Here is a 26,312-nt window from a genome sequence, read left to right as displayed (position 1 = left end):
AGCCTGTAGAGGTCTGTGCGTCCCACCATGGATATGCCTCCACAGATCATCACTGACCCACCACCAAACCGGTCATGCTGAATGATGTTACAGGCAGCATAGCGTTCTCCACGGCTTCTCCAGGACCTTTCACGACTGTCACATGTGCACAGGGTGAACCTGCTCTCATCTGAAAAGCTCAGGGTGCCAGTGGAGGACCTGCCAATTCTGGTGTTTAATGGCAAATGCCAATCGAGCTCCACGGTGCCAGGCAGTGAGCACAGGGCCCACTAGAGGATGTCGGGCCCTCAGGCCACCCTCATGAAGTCTGATTGTTTGGTCAGAGACATTCACAAAAGTGGCCTGCTGGAGGTCATTTTGTAGTGCTCTAGTAGTGCTCATCCTGTTCCTCCTTGCACAATGGAGCAGACACCGGTCATGCTGATGGGTTAAGGACCTTCTATGGCCCTGTCCAGCTCTCCTAGAGTAACGGCCTGTCTCCTGGAATCTCCTCCATGCTCTTGAGACTGTGCTGGGAGAAACAGCAAACCTTCTGGCAATGGCATATATTGATGTGAGTTGGATTGCCCGTGCAGCCTCTGTAGGGTCCAGGTATCGCCTCATGCTTCCAGTAGTGACACTGACCCTAGCCAAATGCAAAACTAGTGAAAAACAGTCAGAAAAGACGAGTAGGGAAACAAATGTCAGTGGCCTCCACCTGTGAAACCATTCCTGTTTTGGGATTGTCTCATTGTTGCCCATCTAGTTCACCTGTCGTTAACACCAAAGCTGCTGAAACTGATTAACAACCCCCCTCTGATACTTAACTGACCAGATCAATATCCCAGGAGTTTAACTGACTTGATGCTATTCTCTGATTAAAAAGTGTTCCTTTAATTTTTTTGAGCAGTGTATTATTATTCCATTAGGTCTATATTGTTCGTTGCAAACATAATGATCTTAAATGCATTAATTATTAATTTACTATTAATAAATGTGTAAAGTTGCATAAAATGGAAATACTCAATCAAGTAGGCTAACTTTGTTACCTCAGATGGTTGAATGGTTGGATTCCACAACTGGTAAAATAAAACATATGTGACCAGTCACGGAAAGTAGGGACACACGTCGGTTCTGGGGCATTTTGAGTTATTCACAGATTCTGAAAGTGTAGTCTCCAAGCTTTCCAACGATGTGTGACACATGGAAATTGATAATGTTTGGAGAAGTTGTGGCCATTTGAAGGTAGGCATTCAAGAAAGCTCTATAGGGAGAAAAACGCCTCTAAAGTTGCAGTTCTCACCTGTTCCCACCTGCTGGGAGTGACAATAGGGCTCATTTACATCTCATTTAGATAAACCATACCCCCTGTAAAGCTGCATGGACTGCATACTTTTAATAATAAAGGTTAATGTGCATTATAAATGTCAGTAATTTATCTTTTTTGACTTTTATAAAAATGATTTAGAGGCTGAAATATGTGACTTTTTTTGTAAAAACTCTATTTGAACTTGTGCATTGTAGAATGTTGTAAGACACTCCTTTAAAATCTGCCCATCATTTTTAATGTTATTATTTTAATGTTTATGTAAAGAAAAAGTACATATTGATGCTAATTTTATTTATTATTTGCTGGTTTTCCACATGAAACTTGGTGAATTTACTTTTTGAACAGGATTCTGTGATAACCGTGATCATTTTGGTCACTATAATCATGAAATGAAATTTTCTCACCTGAGAAGCCTGTTTATAGGCAATCCAGGAACTAACTGGACTAACAGAGGCCAGAGATCGCTAACTATGGCTATTCAAAACACTTTTCAAGACAATAAATACACGATTGAGACGATGAATGCATATATTGACTGAATTTGTGTCTGAATAGCGCTCCCTCCGTGGGCGTGGCCGCATTAGCGGATAATGAGCTGAATCACGGAATCATGTCTGACATGGCTCTCTTTTCACGATTCACTGACTTACACGATTTAAAACCTGACATTTCAACGTTTTTTCAGACACAAGTATAATTTTTTATGATTAGTATTCACTAAGTTACAGTTCATTTTCTGAGAACTATCAGATTGGACTTTGTTCAGAGGGAGATGAGAGATCACGCATCATGTTAGTTTTCTTTATTTTACAAAAAGCACAACATTTTGTTTTTACTCTGAGTGTACACAAATAAAAGAAGACATTCTATAGTTTCAATTGATATATTACTTATGTCTCTATGACAAAAAAATGACGGAGTATTTTAAGTCTGTTTTGCTGCAATGTGAAAAAAATCCTGCAAAACGCGCCGGCGCGTTACCCGACTCCAGAGAGGTAATGTCTTATTATGCCGCTTTCATCGTCGCTCAGATCGTCTTCAGAATCAGTGAGCGCTTGTTCATAAGCATCCGGCTAGTCGAAGAAGTACTTCAAAACATTTTCGGTGTAACGGCCACGGTTCTTCATTGAATTTTGATATCAGCTAGAGCCGGCCAGAGTGCTGTATAATAAGTAGCCACGCTTCCCAGTATGGAAATACACACAGACATGACACGCCCCTACTGCGTGCTAGAATCTCCGAAAAACAAGCCGATTTCAACCTCAAAATGTACGCTTTTAAATATCTTCATGATCTCAACTAACAGATTCTGCAAAAAAACGAAAATCACCAATTTTGAAAAAAAGTGCTTCTTTCTCATTTTGCTTGAAAGTTGTGCTGCCGACTTGTGTCCCTTGTTTCCGTGATGGGTCACATATATAAGACAATACAACATTTACTGTAGGAGCCCAACAATTTACTGGTGCCAAAAAAAAAAAAAAAAACCTGTTCTATTGTGCTTCTGATTTGCAGTGAAATTCGCTGATTTGGGGTGCATAAGATTTGAAGGATTCAATGGTCCAGTTAGCATTTTCACCCCATAATGGCGGCCACGCTACCGGAGCGCCATCTAGTGGCTGTTACCCAAAAAGGATAAGAGTTTCGCCGGGTTCTATACTCTTTGATGCAGTTGAGGTTTTTTTTAAGGGTTGGCGCTAACCTCTGCAGGACAGCGGCTTTCTAGGACTGAACTTGCCCACCCCTGGCCTAGCTAAAAGGTTTGTAGTAGTTTTAAAAGCTTAAAGTCTGAAGTTTTAAAGGGGACCTATAATGCCCCTTTTACAAGATAATATAAGTCTATAAGTGTAATATAAGTCTCTGGTCTCTCCAGAATGTGTCTGTTAAGTTTCAGCTTAAAATACCCCACAGATGCTCAGATGTGAGCAAAAACACGCCATTTTTGTGTGTGTCCCTTTAAATGCAAATGAGCTCCCGGCACTTTCCAGAAGAGGGTGGAGCTTTAAGCTTGCACTTCAGATGCTCAACAACAACAAAGATGGAGAATCTCACGCAGCCAAAATGAGGATTGTCAGTAACGGTGTTCAGCCTTACATTGTTCAAACCGGAGTCGACACTGATGGAGAGACTCATGAAGAAGTTACAACTTTTAGGACGTTTCTGAATGGTTAGTGGATAAATTTATGTAGTTGCTGTGGAGTTGATTCAACTCATCCACTAGCATGTGTCATCATGTTAATCTTTTGTGCAAATCCAATGTTGAATTGACCCTCGTTTGTGAAGCAGTTCGGCATACAATGACGGCATGTCAACAACACTCTACTACAACAACTCTTCCTCTTCTCTAAAGCAGCCCAACATGGCCCCGCCCCCTTTATCATGTGTTCTCGGGGGCGTGGATTATGTAAATTTTGAGGTTAGTGATGTCACTAACCCTGGAAGAAGCTTGTTGTACACTACCAGCCATTTGTTGTAGTCCTTAAACAGCGAATTCTGTATAAGAAAATATCTCCCTTTGCATTGAACTTTGAGCATTGTAACTTTGCAGATGTTGTTTATGATCAAACAGCAAAATTACACACTAACTAAAGTTAAAAAAGTGAAATCATAATCAACCACCCCTTTGTGGCCATGCAGACAGGCAGACAGATACATACATATATACATACCACTCCCTATCTACAGATACCGCACAGGAAGGGAGTGTCTGTCCAATATGAACAATGAACATCCAGAGTTTGCTTTTAAGGCCAGGTAGATCAAATAGACTGATGTGCAGCAAAGTGGTAACACATTTAAATAATGGCTCAGCAATCACTGAGAAAGTGGGTGTGCAGTCTGAGGCTGACATTAGTACAACACAAACACACACACACTCTAATAAAAATGTACTGAAGGCAACGTGATATTTTGAAACGCATCTATGGATTCCTCTCGCCTCCACCCAGAAATGAAAGTAATTACAGTGGCAGAGCAAGTACATTTTGATCACAAATGATTCTTTCCTTTATAGGATAACATGCAATGATGAATCACACAGAAGCTTGTTTCCTCCATGGAGTAAGGAAATTTAAAATGGTAAATGCAACTTTTTTTTCTCAGAATTCTGAATTTATATCTCACAGTTCAGACTTTATAACTCGCAATTGCGAGTTTATCCCCCAGTTTCACAAACAAGGCTTAAGCTAGTCCTAGACTAAAATGTGTGTTTGAGCTGTTTTAACTGAAAGCATCTTGCACTGATGTATCTTAAAATATGTCAGTGCCATTGTTTTGTCTCAAGATGCACACCAGTAATGTTTTTTGTTTGTTTTTACATAAATGCCCTAATTGAACTAAGGCCTAATCCTGCATGGTTTAGTCTAAAACCTGTTTGTGAAACCAGGCCTATATCTCACAATTCTGAGGGGAAAAAAAGGTCAGAATTGCAAGATATAAACTCAGAATTCTGACTTTATTTCTCACAAGTCCAAGTTAATAATGTGCAATTCTTTTTTCTCATAATTGTGAGTTTATATTTCTGACTCAGATTTTCAAGAAATAAAGTCAGAATTGTGAGATCCTTGGCGAAAACAAGCTTTCGTAATATCATGCCCAGTCAGACCTGGAATGTGTATTAGGGTCAATTTGAATCCATGTTGACTTTAATGGATAAATCTGCAATGCCCCATGTTCTAATAATAGCATCCCTCAGACAGTCAAACATGACCTTTAAAGACTTAATGGACAGCATGGATTGTCCAACTGTGAAATATGTGCATGTTTGTGCTATATAATTGCATTCCACAGAATACACCTAACCTAAAAAACACACACATATACACACATACATGTTTGTTTCAATACAAATTTCTGTCATGAAACTCTAGATGGCACAGGCTGATAGGTCCTTAACTCAATCTGGTTGCAATCACATCATTCTCTGTAAGGCACAGCTGATTGGTTCCTGCTGTATCAGCAGCCAATGAGCATGCTGCTCAACCATCAAATACTAGTCAGTATTTGCTGTAGCAGTAGCAGAGCGCTTTCAGAAACCCTCCACCTTCCCCAGCTCCACCTGTATAGATTTACCATGGGTAATTCATGTACGCAAATCCCAAACTTGCTCTGCAGCAGCAGAAGCAGCAATAACCAACATCATCAGCAGCAGTGTAGCAGATCTGTTCCGCCAATACCAAACATATCAACATTGTCATAACCATTACCATACTAAACACTCCCAGAGTTGACAGAACTATATTAGTGAGGACAGTGCATAGACTTCCATTGATTTTATTTAAGGTTAATGATATTTTCTATGGCCTAACCCAACCCCTACCCCTAAACCTACATGTGCAAAACACTAGATTCAAATAAAAACATGTTTTGGCCAATTTATTAGTCCTTCTAACTACCGAGAACAGGTCAAATGTCCTCACTAGTCGGCTGTCATTATACAAAGAACTCCATTACCCAGCTAAATGTTTACATTCCCTGATGAAAATGTGAGTGGCACTTGTCTGTGCAAAACTCACTGCCACAATTCTATATAATTGTAGGTGACTGCCAGAGTGTTGCTATGCTGTTGCTAAGGTGTTTGGAGTAGCACATTGTTGTGCAGTAGCTAGAGATTTCTGGGAGGTTGCTTGAGTATTGATAGGTGGTTGCTGGATGGTTGATTACAAATCAAAATAATCATTTTAACAGTACAAAACTGTTAATGGTTTAACATCACATTATATGTAATTTTACTGTAAAATACTGTCAAATTGATTGGGTTTGCAAATAAAAACTATGAAATATCTTATCATTAGTGAAAAACAGTAAAAGGACAGTCCCAGAAATTACTGCATGAAACATCCAATATGAATATATTTTCTTTAAATAGTTTTGTTATCAGTAATGTTCATTGGGGTGTTTTTGTGTTACATATTCTGTTATATTACATATTAGTACATTTTTATTGCATTATTTTAGTGTTGTGTTTGTTACACTGTAAAAAATATTTTCATGATTTGTTATGACAACATTTTTTCTTTTGTCAAATCAACAATAATAATTATGGAAGAGGATTAGGGCCAAGCAATAATAATAAAAAAAAAAAAATCCATCTCGAGATTAAAGTTGTTAAATTTTGAGAAAAAACTTGTTAAATTTTGAGAAAAAGTTAAAATAAAATGTTGAGAATAAACTCGTTAAATTAAAAGAAAAAAGTTGAGATAAATGTTGAGAATAAACTCATTAAATTACAAGAATAAACTCGCTAAAGTTCAAGAAAAAAGTTGAGATTTTGTTCTCATAATTTAACGACTTTTTTCTCGTAATTTAATGACTTTATTCTCAACATTTTATTTCGACTTTTTTCTCGAAATTTAATGAGTTTTTTCTCTGAAAAAAAGTCGAGAATTTGTTCTCGTAATTTAACAACTTTTTTCTTGTAATTTAATGAGTTTATTCTCAACATTTTATCTCGATTTTTTTCTCGAAATTTAACGAGTTTTTTCTCGTAATTTAATGAGTTTATTCTCGAAATTTAACAACTTCAATCTCGAGATGGTTTTATTTTTTTATTATTGCTTGGCCCTAAACCTCTTCCGTAAATAATTAATTTGATTCAGATAACATAATATTTTGAGTTTCTGGTGATTAAACCAATCACCTTTATTGTATTAACTAAAATTTTTAATTTCAATGAACTCAAAATTTTAAGGCAACCAGGTAACTTACTTTTTAAATTTCTTTTTAATTTCTTTTTACAGTGTATAGTGGTGTTTTATCTTTGTACATGTGTATGACCATGTTCCCCCCATCTATATATGAGCACTGGTCATGTTTTATGGACAGACCACTTATGATGAACTCCGATTCATCATGTGACTTTCTTCTGTACCGCCTGTGTTGTTATATTGATAAAAGGTAATTGATTTTGGTAATTTGGTAGATTGGTATAATGAAATATACTGTTGCAATACAGGCACCAATATACAATCCCATATAGCTGAAACATTGTTAGTTTTCTACAGTGAATTTCTGGCAACAACAGCTGCCGTTTGGTTTGTTTGTTGTTGGTTTTTTTTTTCAGTAAATTTAACAGGATATTTTTACAGTGTATTTATGGCTCAGGACCATCAACTCTAAAGCTCACCTGTTTATCATCTGCCAGACACAAATCACAAGTCAGATTACTTTTAAAAAGTAATAAAACAAGCCCTACTCTTTCAACTTTTGGCAGGTTCTGTGTCTTATGTAACAACTAACTCTGTGAGCTTATCAAATGTAATTTAGAATATATAATAAGTTTTAAATCAAGGCATTGTCTTGAACATTGGCGAAGGGAAATTCTAGGACTAATTGGGAAATAATCATTTGCAAATATTATATGCATTAATTTGCATTTGCACACATGTAGGCTACTTTTATTTGTATGCCTAATGTGTCGAAAACATAAAAGTGTCTCGCCACACTATGAAATTACATGAATCGCATAAAAGCATTTTCCATTCAAAACGGCAATATTTGAGAAAAGTCGAGTACATCACAGGATGTTACTTGTCGGCCTTTTAACATTTCTATTGCAAAAAGTATTAATTGTTTCGCTATTTACATCTTAACTCACTCTCTTTTAACATTAAACTGACATGTCATGCTCTGCTTTTGCTTCTGATTGGCCATCTCAGTCATTTTGACATTGACTAAAACTGCAACTTTTAACAACATACAGAGCACTGTGAAATTAAGTGCAGCAGAGCAGTGCAAGAATTTCAAATATTAGGGGGGTCAGTTTGGCCATTTCTAATTATTGGAGGGAACTTGTCTGCCTCAGTGTCTAAGTGGTGACAGCCCTGGTTTAAATATACTCAACACTGAAGACATTACATGAACTGATCAGAAAATTAGGCAAAGGGTGCGACTCAATGCCTGGCTCTTTGACATCCAGTTTGCCATTCATTCAACTCACCCACAACACAAGCATTCAAGTGAGCACAAACGCACTCAGCACTGTCAGAGGCCCCTTATGAATCTTTAAAGAAGCCATAAAACATCAGCCAGGGCAGAATAACCCAGTCCCAGCCTGAACTGCCACCCAACAGGTGGTGTTACACACATACGCACGCCAGCTCCACCTGTCTCACCTGTATTTCATGCTACTGTGCCGTCCAAAAGCCTCCTTCATGTGGGCGTGGCCTTGAGGCAGGGGCCGTGTTTTGACTGAGCTCTGAGGGGGGTAGTTGCCATTTCCCCCTTGTCCGCTCCCTCCTCCTCCTCCACTGCTGCTGCCCCCTGGTGGAGGGGCAGTTCGCAGGCCACACAGCCGGTCCTCGCTGCGGCTCTTCAGATTGTGCTCCGTACAAGCAAATGAGACCTGCATCTTGACTAGCTCTCACACACTTGCTGACACTGTGTGTTTGAGTTTATCAGACTGAAAATGTTTGTGGTAGTCTCACAGTACGTGGCAGATAGATAGATAGATAGATAGATAGATAGATAGATAGATAGATAGATAGATAGATAGATAGATAGATAGATAGATAGATAGATAGATAGATAGATAGATAGATAGATAGATAGATGGATGCACAGGGCAAAGTCAGGTCTTGCACCTGCTGACACAAACTTGCAGCTGTTGCGCGGAGGGAACGCGTCCAAACGCAACCCTAACGCGGTGGGGTGCGTGTTTATGTCGCCAGGAAAAAAGTCACGACTGGCTGCTGTCCAGGCCTTTAATGTGCTGCTGTGTGCACAGTCTGTCTATGCAGTCGCTTACTGCACTTCTCCAATACCCTTATCGACGCAACTTGAAGACGCTCCTCTCCGTCTTGAGGCATTCCTCCGCAGAATCCGGGTGGTCTCTCTGTGCGAGGCGGGGGACCTCCTCAAAATGCGGAACCACCCATCCACACCGGGTTTCCACCGACAGGATGCGCAACAGCCGGTGCCGCTTCACCTAATGGCAGTAAAGCCCAGATACGCGGAGGTACGACGCGACTGCAGAAACGCGACTTGTGTTCACGCGCGCCTGTCCATCTCGTTGTATGAACACAGAATCACGCACAAGCAACCTCTTTCACGCACTATGTGGTGATGGTCACTATCTGACACACAGCGCGCCCTTACGCGCTCGACACACGGCAGCAAATGTAGCGCTGTTCTTCTGACGCGTAATTATTGCCATGGTGATCATCGTACGCGATCAAAAGAGAGTTTGACAGCTCCGCAGTGTCCATATTCCATCGTCAGATCTCACTTTAGAAGAAGATATGTCTCATCATGAAGGCGTTATAATGTCAAAATGCTGTCGATGGAGATGTGAGGAGAATTGTGCATCCGCTCAGAGCGACAGAGCCATCAAGCGCGATACTGCCAACTCAGAACCCAATGAAACCCTCAGTGAACCCCCACCCTCTCCCTCTCTCTCTCTCTCTCTCTCTCTCTCTCGCTCGCTCGCGCGCGCTCTCTCTCTATATCTCTCGGATTTCCATTGTGATTAATGTGTGAATTGAGCAGGACCACTGCGGAATAATCATGTTATTGTTTGGGTCACACACACACACACACACACACACACACACACACACACACACACACACACACACACACACACACACACACACACACACACACACACACACACAATATTTTACATTCCTCAGTTGCTTATATAGCCTACGTATAGACCTCAAAGGATATTTTTAAATAATGTAATAAAATAATAATGTAAATAATACATAAAATAAAGGTTCTAAATATCATAAAACACAAAGAATAAATGGGGAAAAAACGAATAAAGGTTTAAAAATATGTGCAGTTCCCTATACAAGTAGAACAAAACATCCAAACTATCAGTTAGCCCATATAAAGCTATACATTTCACTGATAATGCTGTAGGCCTATATTACATTTTAGCTACTGCATAAACCATAAACTGACCAAATTTGATTAACATCTTGAAAGAAAAACTGCAATAAAAGATGGAATATTTTTGTTTTGAAAGAAATTTCCATATATTTATATATCAGTAGACACCCTGCAGTACATTCTGTGAATATTAGAAAAGTAGAATATTATCAAATTAGCTTCAAATTGACTATCAAGTTCCATAAAGTCAGTAATGTTTCCTAAAGTAAGACATGAGATCTTCGCTTTTATCCTTTGAGAAAGCTAACAAAGTTCTTCATTCATTCAAACCTTTTACAGTCTCTGGACACAATCACACTTCAAACACACAAGCCATGAGAATGAAAGAGCAAGGAAAATATTAAAGTCACAATGAAATGAAAGTAGTGATAGACCTTGATGGTGAATGCAATTTCACCAAGTGCCACATATTCCTGGAACAACATTCCATTCAACCAATCAGATTTGAGGGACAAGTTTACAGCTTATGTCAAGTTTAGGCTTACAGCCAGGGTTAGGTGCTTCTACATCACTGTTGTTCACCTAACATTTCCCTCGGGTTTTAGGGATATCTTATGGGTAGGGTTAGGTTTAGAGGTAGGGATAGGATTAGGACTACATTTTCAGACAGGAATGCTGTTCCAGGATACAACAAAATATGTTAATCCAGGAATCCGAGTGCAGGGGATTATTGAAAAAAATGTAGGGTGATTAGATGTTGAAATGTGGGCGTGGCACTCAAAAGTGGAGGCAGATGAACATGAGCTTGGAGGGGTGGAGTTTAAACAGACTAAATGACTGGAGAATTCCTGACTACATCTGTGGTTTTCACTGGAAGATCCAGTTTTGACATTTTGATCGAACATTACAAGGTCCAAATATAATAAAAACGAAACGCGAATGGATGAATGGTTCACATTAAAGGATTAGTTCACTTTCAAATAAAATTTTCCTGATAATTTACTCACCCCCATGTCATCCAATATGTTCATGTCTTTCTTTCTTCAGTCGAAAAGAAATGAAGGTTTTTGATGAAAACATTCCAGGATTATTCTCATTATAGTGGACTTCAATGGACTCCAGACAGTTGAAGGTCAAAATTATAGTTTCAGTGCAGCTTCAAAGAGCTTTAAACGATACCAGACGAGGAATAAGAGTCTTATCTAGAGAAACGATTGGTCATTTTCGAAAAAACGCATTTTCGTATTCTTCAAAAAGTTTACGCTGTACTTCCTACGCCTTCCCTATTCTACTAATGGAAAAAATGCTACTGCCGCTGCGTTCATTCCATAAGTAGAATAGGGAAGGCGTAGGACATACAGTGTAAGCTTTTTGAAGAATACGAAAATGTAGTTTTGGCGGAAGCACATGGAAGGCGATAATTTGTTTATATAAAGCATATACATTTACATTTTTTTTCAGAAAATGACAGATCGTTTCGCTGATAAGACACTTATTCCTCGTCTGGTATCGTTTAAAGCTCTTTGAAGCTGCACTGAAACTGTAATTTTGACCTTCAACCGTTTGGGCTCCATTGAAGTCCACTATAAGGAGAATAATCCTGGAATGTTTTCATCAAAAACCTTCATTTCTTTTCGACTGAAGAAAGAAAGACTTGAACATCTTGGATGACATGGGGTTGAGTAAATTATCAGGAAAATTTTATTTGACAGTGAACTAATCCTTTAATATCTATAACATTCTTTTAGAAAATGCATAGTGTGAATTTTCATTTCATACTGAATTCAAGGTGGCATGATAATGAAAACCAGGGCAAAAGTATCACATAAACACGGGTACAAGCTTAAACATGAAATATAACTCAGACACACTTTGGTTCGAACAGGTTGAACCAAACTGCAAGAACCTCTCAGTCGATCATAAACCAGTACAACGAGTAAATTGTACTCAAATATGAATCACAGAAATGTGCTCTCGCCTCAAACTGTTTAAGAAGGCCAATGGTGTTTTTCAGAGCCAGATGGCTGTACTTCTGTTGCTGCTGTTGTAACATCTGCACTGAACCAGCTCTCTGATAGCAGACCACAAGTACAAGAGTTAAAATCCTCAAAATCATTCACACCAAAGTATGTCTTATACTGAATCAGTATGAAACTTCAGTTGTTTAAGGAGACATGTAAGTATTTCTGCATTGTGAGTCATGGGAGTTCTTTCTCAACTGACGGTTCAAATGCATCAACATTTGTACACTGTCATGCAGCTCTAGCATGTTTTTCAAAGCTGTAGTCAGTGTGCACAGAAACTGCTGCCAGCCAATCAGAGCATGGCAGTGCAGAGGAGGCAGCCAGTGACAGCGAAGCCGTGCTGTGTAGTGAACATGGGGGAAAAGAACAAATCTGTTCTCATCAGAGAACATCTGCATGCAGAGCCAGAGAGAGAGATGGGAGTGTATCTGTCACTCAAAGCATGTGGATTCTGACAATGCAAACGAACCAATCAAGAATCCTCTTTCATCATTTGCTGACAATAAATGTCTCTAACCAGACCAATATTGCAGGAACTGTCCAAGGTTCTGAAATGCTCCAAAAATGCCGGATCAGCAAAAGATTTACAATTTAAATTAAAGGCAGATTTTTAGGGCATTATATATATATATATATATATATATATATATATATATATATATATATATATATATATATATATATATATGTTATAATATGTTAGCAGCAGATCCTTTAAGTCCTGTACGTTGTGAGGTGGAGCCTCCATGGATCGGATTTGTTTGTTCAGCACATCCCACAGATGCTCGATTGGATTGAGATCTGGGGAATTTGGAGGCAACACCTCAAACTCATTGTTGTGCTCCTCAAACCATTCCTGAAACATTTTTGCTTTGTGGCAGGACATTATCCTGCTGAAAGAGGCCACAGCCACCAGGGAATACAGTTTCCATGAAAGTGTGTACATGGTCTGCAACAATGCTTAGGTAGGTGGTACGTGTCAAAGTAACATCCACAGGGACGGCAGGACTCAAGGTTTGCCAGCAAAACATTGCCCAAAACATCACACTGCCTCAGATGCACACGCACCTGGCCATCCACGTGATGTAAAAGAAAACGTGATTCATCAGACCAGGCCACCTTCTTCCATTGCTCCGTGGTCCAGTTCTGATGCTCACGTGTCACTGTTGGCTCTTTCGGCGGTGGACAGGGGTCAGCATGGGCACCCTGACTGATCTATGCAGCTCCAAACTGATGCACTGTGTATTCTGACTCCTTTCTATCAGATCCAGCATTAACTTCTTGAGCAATTTGAGCTACAGTATCTCGTCTGTTGGATCGGACCACACAGGCCAGCCTTCACTCCCCACCTTGGCCGCCCATGACCCTGTCGCCGGTTCACCACTGTTCCTTCCTTGGAGCACTTTTGATAGATACTGACCACTGCAGACCGGGAACACCCCACAAGAGCTGCAGTTTTGGAGATGCTCTGATACAGTCGTCTAGCCATCACAATTTGGTCCTTGTCAAACTCGCTCAAATCCTTACTCTTGCCCATTTTTCCTGCTTCTAACACATCAACTTTGAGGACAAAATGTTCACTTGCTGCATAATATATCCACCCACTAACAGGTGCCGTGATGAAGAGATGATCAGTGTCATGTTATGCCTGATCTGTGTAAGGTAACACTTTATTTCGATGGTCCACTTTAGACATACTTCTAACTATAAGTAACTTTGCAACTACATATCAACTTCTACGTTTCTACTAACCGAACCCTAACAGTCTAAATATGCTAAATATTACTTCTTACCCTTTTTATTTTTTACTCTGATGTGATATGCACATGTTCTTGACAAGCTTTGTGAGATTTACTCTCAGAAATAACATTAGATGTTGTTATGCTCGAACTGATAATAAGTGCAGCAATACTGTGTTCTGAAGGTGGTCACAGCTGTGTCAGAGATGAATTTCCACTGCTGTGTCCCCGAGCAAGGCTCTAAAATGAAGCTTATCGCATCCCAAATGTATTAGATTGAACTCCTGTTTAGCTTCAATAGTTGTCTCAGCTGCAAACAACGTGAGGTGCAGCGACTGAACATGTGCTTTTGTGGAATCAGAGCACAAACCACCTGGTGTGTGATTGAGTCCATATGGCAGAAGAAAGAAAGACAGAATATGCCCTCTTATTTGCCTGTAAGGTGTGTCCTACTAAAAGCATAATTAAGATATAATTGCAAATTAATTGACAAAAGTAGGTCTTGACCGATACGGAGGACAAAAAGCTCTACTTTCTTTCTTGTTCCAATTTCATGGAGTAAAAACACATTGGAAAACAGTTAATTCTCATTAGCTTTTTTTTCTTCAATAAATCTGTTGCATGGCCTCCAGTGGACAGCAAAGAGAACTGCGTGTCTATTATTCATGGAAGTAAGAATATGTTTTTCAAAAGAGGAAACCTGGAAACAGATCACTGTCCCCCCTAGAGAGACGGAGCTTTTAAGTGCTTCCATCTGGAGAAAACACAACATGCGATAACATAAAAGCGTACACAGATACACACACGTGCACGGACACTTCTAACCGCGGTTTGTGAATTCAGACAAACGCAAACCCAAGACATTTTGTTCTCCCTCTGCGCGCTTTTCTTCTGTCACTCATCTTCCAGATCCTCACCAATCCCTGTGGTACTCATTGCCCTCTCTCAGTGCTTTTTTTCTCTTTAAGCTGCTGAGCATAAGCCTCTGCTTCCTCGCCATCTTTATCTTCACAGAACCAATATGTCCCATAATTCAGGCAAGACATTTAAAACATGAGAAATCACACAATATCAGGAATTATTTATAGACCTCATGTGGTGAAAATCAAGTTTTTAATGTTGTTTATATGTCTGTGTGGTGTATTAAATAGCCTATGCTTTAAAGGGGACATGAAAATTTGATTTTTTTGAGTGCTATAATCGATTCCCGGTGCATCTACTAACCCAGAAAAAGGGACAGCCAAGTAACTTTGTTTTGGTAAGCCTTTCTCTGCACGCATGTGAAAAAATGAGCCGCTCAGATTTCACTCCCCTTGTGATGTAGAAAGGGGATTTTATTCTAATATTACCACCTCTTAATCTGCAGGTTCCCACTTACGGTGCCGCCATTTTGTTTCTGCAAGCAAAAATAGTGTACCAGCTCTAACACCACGGCAAAAGCATGCTAACAGTCAACATCGTTGACTGCAAAATGAGCACAGAACACTATTTAGCTTGGAGAGCCTGCAAGTTGACTAAAAAAGGAGCATTTCTGTCCGAGCGATATTTTGGGGAAAAAAAATATTAGACCATTTATAGCATTTGATTGTAATCGTAAATGTTAGCCTGGTGTGTATGATATGACTCTGTTTGGCAAACAGGTTCGCTATGTATAGTGGGCGTCCATATGGGTTTTGAATAAAAAATTAACATGACAACACATGCTAGTGAGTTGATGAGTTGAATCAACTCCACAGCAACTACATAAATTTATCCACTAATCATTCAGAAACGTCCAGTTTCATTCTAAAAGTTGTAACTTCTTCTTGAGTCTCTCCATCAGTGTCGACTCCGGTTTGAACAATGAAAGTGTGAACACCATTACTGAGATTTATGAATACATGATCCAAAAAGCACAAAACTTGACCTTCTACACTGTCAGGGAAAAAAGTGCAAACATATGTACCCTCTAAATCAGTGGTTCCCAACCACATTCCTGGAGTACCCCCAACACTGCACATTTTCCATGTCTCCTTTGTCTGACACACCCATTTCTGGTCTTGGAGTCTCTGCTAATGAATTGATGACTTGATTCAGGTGTGCTTGATCAAGGAGACATGCAAAATGTGCAGTGTTGGGGGTACTCCAGGAATGTGGTTGGGAACCACTGCTCTAAATTGTCTCTATTATGATTTTTTTTTTGTTTTTTTTGGTTATTGTCTCCCAAAAGAAAGCACTGATTCTGAACTGCCTGAAACAATTAGTCAGTAACTCCAGTCCTACTTCCTGCACAAACTTACATAGGTTTGTAACAAATTTGCATAATGCCCACCTATGCAGTGTTGTAGTACTCGACACTCGGGCTCGGTCTTGGACTCGTTCTGGAGACCATATTGTAACAGTCTTGGTCTTATCATGGACTCTTGTGCATATTGACTTGGAATTGACTCCAACTCGTACATATTAGGACTCGGACTCATTCCTGAGTCCCATTCGATATATTTCATGCTTAATGACCTTTCAGTTCAACTTGGGTCTTCAACCATCACTCCTTCCAGGACAGCCAGAAACCTTGGAGTGGTGATGGATGATTGTCTAACCTTCACAGATCATGTTGCAGCACTGACCCGGTCCTGCAGATTTGCCTTGTACAACATCAGGAAGATTTGACCCTTCCTATCGGAACATTCCACACAAATTCTTGTCCAAGCTCTTGTTCTATCCAGACTGGACTACTGTAATGCTCTCTTGGCTGGCCTTCCAGCATGCACTATCAAGCCTCTGCAACTGATCCAGAATGCTGCAGCAAGACTGGTCTTCAACGAACCGAAGAGAGCGCACGTCACTCCTCTCTTCATCAGTCTGCACTGGCTGCCAGTAGCTGCTCGCATCCAATTCAAGGCTCTGATGTTTGCTTACAGAACGACCGCTGGCTCTGCACCGTTATACCTTAACTCACTACTTCAGACTTACGTGCCCTCCAGAAACCTGCGTTCTGCAAGTGAACAGCGCCTTGTGGTGCCATCACATAGGGGCACAAAATCACTCTCACGGACCTTCTCCGGGACTGTTCCTGGCTGGTGGAATGACCTGCCACGCTCTATCCGAGCAGCTGAGTCTCTAGCCATTTTCAAAAAAATGCTAAAGACGTATCTTTTTCGTCAGCACTTGACCCAGTAGTAGTAGTAGCACTTACCTTGACTTATATTCTTCTCCTATCTGTGTATTTATTTAAAAAAAAAAAAAAAAAATTCGCTATGAGCACTTTACTGACATAACTGACTTCACTCAGCACTTACATACTGTTGTTCTCATGTTGAGTTGATTGATTCTACTACTCTCATTTGTAAGTCGCTTTGGATAAAAGCGTCTGCTATATGACTAAATGTAAATGTAATGTTAATGTTCGGGGGCAAAGAGCAATGATAATATTGTGGTCAATAAAACAAAATGAATTTGAATTATAATTAACATGACAAAAGTGACGAATCGCTCAAAAGTCGGAAAATTTGTTAGTGTGAGGCGTTGCCATAACGCATTTTAGCTGTGTGATATTCTCCAGCTTTGTTGTTGTTGAGTATCAAAAGCGTGAGCTGTTACAGCTCCGCCCTTTTCTGGAAAGGGGCGGGGAGCAGCAGCTCATTTGCATTTAAAGGGACACATAAAAACGGCGTGTTTTTGCTCACATCCAAATAGGGGCAAATTTGACAAGCTATAATAAATGATCTGTGCGGGATTTTGAGCTGAAACTTCACAGACACATTCTGGGGACACCAGAGACTTATATTACATCTTGTGAAAAGAGGCATAATAGGTTCCCTTCAAAACTGCAGTGAACTAAAGCAGTGTTGCCAAGTCCCCAGGGCTACTTTTCATGTCCAACCCCAAATAACATATTTAGCGACTGGAATGCGGATTTTACTAGGGGGACCCCGCCATGAAGCAGATTTTACAAGTTTTTTTAACACGTTTCTTTTTACCCCCCGGAACACAATTTCACCCCCCCTTTTAAAAAAATAGAAGGCAGGCTGAGATGGCGAACAGGAACATGGTTTGTGTAACATTAGCAACACATTATTAGCTGTTTAATAACTTAGTCAAGCAAAAGGCTAATCAAATTAATTACCATTAGGCCTATGTGTCTGATGTTGTAAAAAGCGATACATAAAACACATTATCATTCTGAAACATCGACTTGTAGACAAGTCTGTATAATTCACTTTTCCACTTCTTTTTCTGGTTCAAGCATATATGGCTGAATTAAACCAGTATTTCCACTTGCCATTAAAGATTCCCGAGTGAAACTCTGAGCTGCTGTAGTGAGTGGAGGTGGGGCTAATTTGCATATTTATAGACCATATTTATATACTAAATGAAGCAAGGGTGTAGTTACATTAAAGCTATTTTAAGGCATGAATATTTTTCTTCACATGATAAAAATGTTTAAATATGTCATTTTGATGATCAAAGATGAATTTTAAGGGATAAAATGATTGACTACAGGGGACTTTAAATTACAGAGAGATATGAATGACAATGACAGCTCCAGACTCACATCATATGCCAACGTTAATGTGTCGGATGCTAAATAAACAGTGTTTGATTGTGTTTACCCTTTTCAGGCAAATATAAATTACTTATTTATCATTGTCTCTGCATTTCGAGCTGGACAGAAGAATCAAAACATGCTGTTTTGCACCTATATATATATGGTGATTTGTGAATCCGTATTGAATTGAGATCACCGGAGGTCAGGCCATAGAGGACCTTCATTCTTTTACACATACACACAAACAAACACTCTAAGTTCTCTTAGGCTATATAAAGACAATGTAGCCCCTGTGCCTCAAATCAGCGAACCTTGAGCACGCACGGCCAGCAGTTCCCATGGCAACCCGCATTGAACAAATCACCTGGGGACACAGAACAGCCTTATGGGATTTGTGGTGCAATTATAACAGGATTATAAGTATTATGAACTTCAGAAAATGCCCAGTACGCCATACGTGTCCCAGTGGTTATATTTATTAGGGATAAAGATATTGTGGATATTTGGAATACTAGTAAGTGTACTGTGCATTGCATGCCGGGTATGAAATACATGATTTACTACATTTACCAAAAATATGCAATATACAACCAGAACACACTGTGTAATCCACTACATCCCAAAAAGCACAAAACTTGACCTTCCACACTGTCAGGAAAAAAAGTGCACAAATATGTACCCTCTAAAGAGTCTCTATTATATATATATATTTTTTTTTTTGGGGTTATTGTCTCCCAAAAGAAAGCACTGATTCTGAACTGCCTGAAAAGATTCGTCAGTAACTCCAGTCCTACTTCCTACACAAACTTACATAGGTTTGTAACAAATTTGCATAATGCCCACCTATGGTTTTCATTGGCTGCACATGACTAATGTCTACTTTGCCCCTCAAACACTGTAGTTGTTGCTGAGACTGGAATAGTTTTTTTTTTTTTTTTTGTCGACATGTTGAGATTCTACTGCCAAAGCAAATCCACTTTGATGCACTTCTAAAATATGAGACTCGTGCTTACTTGAGACTCGTGTTACTGTTCGTTTCACTGTGGATCAAGTGCTGAGGAAGATCCAGAGCTGAAATCCAGCATTTAGTTTCCGACACGTGCTGTAAGCAGTCGACCAATCACAACAGACTGGTCCATCTGACCAATCAGAGCAGAGTAGGCTCTCGGAAAGATGGGGTTTATAGAGACCGAATCCTTTATCGAACCGTTTCAGACAATGTGAGAAAAGAACTGATGCTGCAATGAATATTATGAGAAAATTAAAGTGTTTTTTGACCATGGATGCATATAAACATATTGTAGGAGAATCTGAAACAAAATTAGGAACCTTTAAAGCTGCAGTCTGTAAGTTTTGCCTCTTTGTCGCCATCTCTGTTTGAAACCTGCAATTGCAATTATTTGCCAAATTATCATCTTAATGATACGGTCTTCCGCACCGTCGGCTGAAGTTGGTCTCACCAGTTTTTTTCCGGCCGATTCGACATGTTGAATCGACATCTGAGCTTGTCAGTGCGTCGGGCCATCTGATCATTCTGATTGGCTGTTCAGCTACTCCCACCTGCTGGTACGGAAAGACATTTAATATTACGCAGGTGCAGAACGGACGTGCTACTTGGCCGTCGGTTTGGAGTGTCAGGACAACTTTGGACCCAGACGCTGTCGACGTGAGCCAACCCCACAGTCTGCTTTCGTCGCCACTAGTTCGTCGGCGTCGGCTTGGTGTGTTCCTGCCCTAACGTTGGTTGTGCCTCCGCACGACTCCTCAGTGCAGATGAATCTAATGTTTTGAAGAGAATGTTTGCTGTCATTCATCCGCACCGGTGGATACTGTACAAGTACTTCAGAATCACAGATTGTAGCCTTGGAAGTATAACCAAAATAAGTAACAAAGTTAAGTAACAAATCTGCCACTTTTGTTCTGACAAACTGAGAAAAAATAAATTAAAAAAATTGTGCTACCGATGGTGATTAAATCTAACGATCGCTTAGCTCATATCACATCAAACCAGGCAAATTATTATTATTGTTATACTTTGTTCTCAAATTGTTTATGTTAACATCTGAATTGTGTGACTATGTGTATTTAGTGTGTATTAGAGTTACCTGTAGATTTTTATTTCTTTACAGCCTCATCTCTAATGTTAATTTGTCAAACAATCTGCCATCAAAATGAAAAGTTTAATTATTGCAGCTGCTGTGAGGAAAGGCTATAAATGATCTACCACCTGCAGCAACCACACATGATATAGCCTACTAGCTGGGACTCGTTCTTTATATAAACAGACGTGACACAAAGATACAAAGATGAATTCCTGCGGAAAACCCACCAGTACCACTCGAACACAGTATTACAAGTAGTCGCCGGTAGTTAGCGATATCACTTTGAAAAGAAACACTACACAACTGAACACCTAATGCATGACATCACCGTTTTCACAAATACACGTTTTTGTTGTTTACACAGAGAGAAAAACAGTATAATTTTCAAAAACTTGCACTTTGAAACCTGTTTTCAAAAGTTTGTGTTTTCAGGCCCCCAAAACGATATTGTCGTGTAAATGAATGGCCAAAACGTATAAAAACGTTGTTGTTTTTAGTTGAAAATGGTGTTGTGTAAATGGACCCTAAACTGAAAGGTTCAACATGAAGCCAAGACATATGATCAAAATCCCAACTAAACTTGACATACCCTGACATAAATGTCTTTACTGTCACTTTTTATCAATTTAATGCATTCTTGCTGAATAAAAGTTGTAATTTCTTATTCTGTATTCTGTTCTGAATGTAGCTTCTGTTCTGCTACTGCTGCCTTCATTTTTATCCACCTTTCACATTAGCTTTATCAGGTTTGACATTTTGACACCAATGAGAGTGCATTTCCCAAAACACACACACACACACACACACACACACACACACACACACACACAGCTCCTCACTCACCGGTAGAGCATGGCTTGTCTCTCTGATTGGCAGTCATTGATGCTGAGGCCACACTCCCTCAGGTAAAGCTCAAGACGCCGCCGCTCAACCAGTCTATGTGCCGCCTCCAGAATCTGAGAAGCCAGGGCATCCGTTTCTCCTTTCTGTCCCTTCCCACGGGCTTGCACACTTGCTTTTGTCCCAGTGCTGCTTGCTGCCCCAGACGAGGCTTTAGGCTTCTTGCTGATGCCATACAGGTCCTCAACGGAGAACTTGCCCCCCTTCGCCCCACGACCCCCAAACATGGCCATATTCCTGGGTTTTGTTGAGTTTGTGTTGGTCTTCGGTTTGAGCTCTCAGAGGAGCGTTTAGACACACTCCAACTGGCAGGACTAAATGGAAAAAGATAAAAGAAAGGCAAAAAAAGCAAAGAACAACGTTTCAGCATGCAGGTACTAAATTTAAATATATCATTTGGAGATGTCACATTTATCTGAAACGCATACAGATAAAAGAAAAAAAAAGTCCCATCTTGGATGTTTGTTCTTTTGCACAATGCAAATGATAAAAAAAGAACATCTGTAAACATCACTGTCAAAAATCACACACACATTCCTTTCTAAAACATCTCTTTCACTACAAAAAAAAGTAATTTGATTTTGAGTCATTTTCTAGTAAATATATCTAAACATTCTAAAAAAAAAAAAACAGGATGCATTTACTTGACAAGCAAAACTAATAATAATAATAAGATTTGCTTTCATAGAATATTATTTTTTTAGATTATTTTTCTTACCCCAAATTGTTTTTTGTTGTCGTTGTTGCTTTAAACATAAACCTTTAGTTTTAATTATGCTTTAAACAAATAAAAACAACCAGACAAATTCAAAAAGTTTACAAATCTCAGAAAAAAAAAAATATTTTTTCTTACTTTTGTCTCTTTTGCTTTTTCCTCTCTTTTTCCCCAGTCTCTTTCGCTCTTTGGAATGAAAGATAACAGAGGATTTACAATGATGTCGTATTTAGATTTAAAATACACACACACACACACACACACACACACACACACACACATACACATACACACACTAATGCTCAAGCTGCTTGCATTGGGCTTGATTGGCAAAAAAAAAAAAAAAAAAAAATCAGATAAAAAGTGACTAGGTCACTCCTCCCTCATCCGACAGACTGATGTAGAAAAAGAAACACTAAAAAAGACACGATAAAACAAAGGACTGACATCTAAAAGGAAACCAAAAATACCCCACCAAGATGTAATAATAAAATTGGTTGACAGCCATACAGTCATAGCATAATTTTCAGACAGTGCACTATAAACAGAATATGGTAGAAGATGATGTTACTCAATACTCTAGCTATACAGTACAGTCCAAAAGTTTGGAACCACTAAGATTTTTAATGTTTTTAAAAGAAGTTTCGTCTGCTCACCAAGGCTACATTTATTTAATTAAAAATACAGTAAAAAACAGTAATATTGTGAAATATTATTACAATTTAAAATAACTGTGTACTATTTAAATATATTTGACAAAGTAATTTATTCCTGTGATCAAAGCTGAATTTTCAGCATCGTTACACCAGTCTTCAGTGTCACATGATCCTTCAGAAATCATTCTAATATGCTGATCTGCTGCTCAATAAACATTTATGATTATTTTCAATGTTGAAAACAGTTGTGTACTTTTTTTTTTTTCAGGATTCCTTGATGAACAGAAAGTTCAAAAGAACAGCATTTATCTGAAATACAAAGCTTCTGTAGCATTATACACTACCGTTCAAAAGTTTGGGGTCAGTAAGAATTTGTATTTTTATTTTTTTGAAAAGAAATTAAAGAAATGAATACTTTTATTCAGCAAGGATGCATTAAATCAATCAAAAGTGGCAGTAAAGACATTTATAATGTTACAAAAGATAACAAATATTTTGTACAATTGTACACATTAAATGTTTCTTGAGCAGCAGATCAGAATATTAGAATGATTTCTGAAGGATCATGTGACACTGAAGACTGGAGTAATGATGCTGAAAATTCAGCTTTGATCACAGGAATAAATTACTTTATGAAATATATTCAAATAGAAAACAGTTATTTTAAATTGTAATAATATTTCACAATATTACAGTTTTTACTGTATTTTTAATTAAATAAATGTAGCCTTGTGAGCTGACGAAACTTCTTTTGAAAACATTAAAAATCTTAGTGGTTCCAAACTTTTGGACTGTACTGTATATACTGACCTTTTTCATAGACAAATCACAAATTAGATCTATTTTACATCTCGACTGTTTCTAGCAATGAGACTACATGATGATCTAATGAAAACTAATATTTCTCATCAAATTCATTTAAGACCAAATGATTTGAATTGTGCTATCCACAGTCATTTCTATTTATATGCCTATTCTTACTGTATGTAATATAAGCGTACATTATTATTTCATTTAATATATATAGTTAGTTTTCAAGAGTGCTGATATTTATTGTAACTTCACTGGATCGTTTCACTCCACTTGCCACATGCTTCCTATATTTCAGACTGTGTGTAATTTGAAAACAATCAACCCAGACTGAACCTGCTTTGGTTTCATTTTAGGATGTAAAACATTTCAGTCAGTTGATATGAACGTGTTATTTATAGAACTGTTGTGCAATATCACAATCTTTCTGTTATTGTAATGAATGTCAGCACAAACACAAAAAGCAACATCTACACCATAGAATCCACTGAGTTGTTTTTCAACAGCTTCTCTATTGAACATTGAGTACTACTCTCTCTCGCTCTCTCTCTCTCCTTCTCTCACTCGCTCGTTCCCTCACACACACACACACACATACACACACACACACACAGATGTGTTGCTCTCTGTCCCATTTGTGTCAGAGGAGCACAGGAGGTATTGGGAGGGGATGAGGGAATAGCGAGCAGTGTAATGGACTGCAGCAGATTCACAGTGATTAATCTGTTGCACTCAGAGCAGCTCCAGCTTTACGCAGAGCATTCTTTAGCACTGCACTCTTCATCTATCAAAGCACATCCGGCAAAATGCAAAAAAGACTTGTTTATAAAGAATAGATTTTTATTTTTTATTATTTTAAACACACACCTATCAAGATAAAAGTGCACTTAATAGCATACTTTAAAAAAGGGTACTTATTGAAAATTATCGAAATAATAAACTTTAAAATATATTCTTAAGTGCAAACTGAATGTAATGTTTCCAGACACATAATTACATGTAATATGCAATGTATTATTGTTTAAATTTATTTTAAATGCAATTATCAGAACTTTAGAGTGCTTTTTTGACCCATTTAAGTACATTTTTATAGGTAGTTTTCTATTGACTTTAAAATATGGTATTGATAAGCATTTATGGTAAACTAAAATATAATTTAATGTCATTTCTATTGACGATTCACAATTATGTTATGTTTATGACTCCTTTAGTTCCTGTTTCCTTTCTGTCTTTAGTTCCTGTTCCCTTTGTTCCTGTTGTTCATTAGTTGCTATGGTTACTAATTGATTGTTTATGTTCACCTGTTCTTCATTTAGTTTCCTTTGTTTGTATGTAGCATTTATACTAACATTGTTTAAATTGCTCTTGGTCGGTTCTGGTTGATGTTTGCGTTTATGTGTGTTTTGTGTTTCTCCTGCAATCTCCTTTGAGTTAATTTTGTAAATAAGACTATATATTCTGAAATACCCTGTTCGTTTTCATGTTTGTTTGCAACCACAGTTGTGACAGTAATGATGACTTGCAATTTAGTCCACTTTAAAAGTAATATCGAATAACACTACAGATTAATCTGTAAAAAGTACTTTACATGTGCTTTAGTTACACAAGACATCAAATAAAGTGTACTAGTTTAAAGCACAACAAAAGGTTATTAAAATATAATGTACTAAAGCTAAACTTTTAATTTGACATTATTACAAATGTACTTTTTTGAAGTGTACTAATTTATGTTAAGAATCACAGTCATGAAATACTCTTTTTAAGTACACTTAAGTGGCCTTTTATTTAATTAATATTATAATAGATTACAAGTTAATTTTATGTACTTTTAAGATTTGAAGTGCACTGCAAGTGCACATTCAATACAATTAAGCACACTTACTTTTTTCTCATTAAATAAAGACTTATGTTTGCTTGTTAGGTAAATGTATTTTTATTTTGAGGACCTTCTTTATTTATAAAACCTGTATTTTTGCAAAAGAAATACATGGGATTGTCCATATTCTTGTTCAGCTTTGCAAACTGTGAAGTGGAACCTTTTGGAAAGCAATAAAGTCTAAGCAGTTTGATCTTCATATACTGTAGTTAATATTGCATCCATTGGAGAAGCACTGTGGCTGTGGGAATACCCATAATCCCTTACTCTTGAATAATTTATTTAAATGTGGTCAAGAGTGGTCACTGATTTATGGGTATGTGTACAACATTTTTATTTAAAATTAATAATGTTTTAGCTCTAGTCTTTTTGTTGTTGTTACAAAAGTTGTGTCTCTATTAGGTTGAATTAATGTATTTATATTTGTTAATCTGCGTCATGCATCTCCTAAAAGGGGTCATGAACTGCGTTGTTTTATTGTTTTATAATGTTTCCTTGTGTGCACTTATAATGTTAGTATGCTTTTTACACCAAAAATTGTCATAATTTAGAAATAAAAGCCATTTTTCCCACCCTGATTTTAGCCTCTGATTTGAACACTTTGTTTTAAGGGCGTGTCTGCTGTGAGAATTCAGTGTAAACGCCCACTGCTGTGATTGGCTGACATATTTGCCTATGAAATAGCTAAGTATTTTTCTCTCAAAAACTTTTCGCATGTTTTTACTATTACAGCTCTTAAGGTTAAATAATTGTGAAAAGTATTGATTATAGCATTACATTTAGATCTGTGGCATTATATTTAGATGCAGCATGAAAGTTTG

General features: G+C 38.2%; 1 protein-coding gene across 1 annotated transcript in view; it reads right to left on the bottom strand.

Annotated features, from left to right (window-relative positions):
• LOC137033953 (voltage-gated potassium channel subunit beta-3) overlaps positions 1–8,747 on the bottom strand; it is a 39,692-nt gene extending 30,945 nt beyond the window's left edge. The window contains exon 1 of the mRNA XM_067406467.1: positions 8,419–8,747. Within this exon, the coding sequence (XP_067262568.1) occupies positions 8,419–8,654 (236 nt within the window). The 5' untranslated portion in view covers positions 8,655–8,747. The remainder of the gene's footprint in view (positions 1–8,418) is intronic.
• Between the last annotated feature and the right edge of the window lie 17,565 nt (positions 8,748–26,312).

The sequence above is a fragment of the Chanodichthys erythropterus genome, chromosome 13 (assembly GCF_024489055.1).
Source record: "Chanodichthys erythropterus isolate Z2021 chromosome 13, ASM2448905v1, whole genome shotgun sequence".
Classification (NCBI taxonomy): Eukaryota; Metazoa; Chordata; class Actinopteri; order Cypriniformes; family Xenocyprididae; genus Chanodichthys; species Chanodichthys erythropterus.
This window is presented reverse-complemented; position numbering and strand designations above follow the sequence as displayed.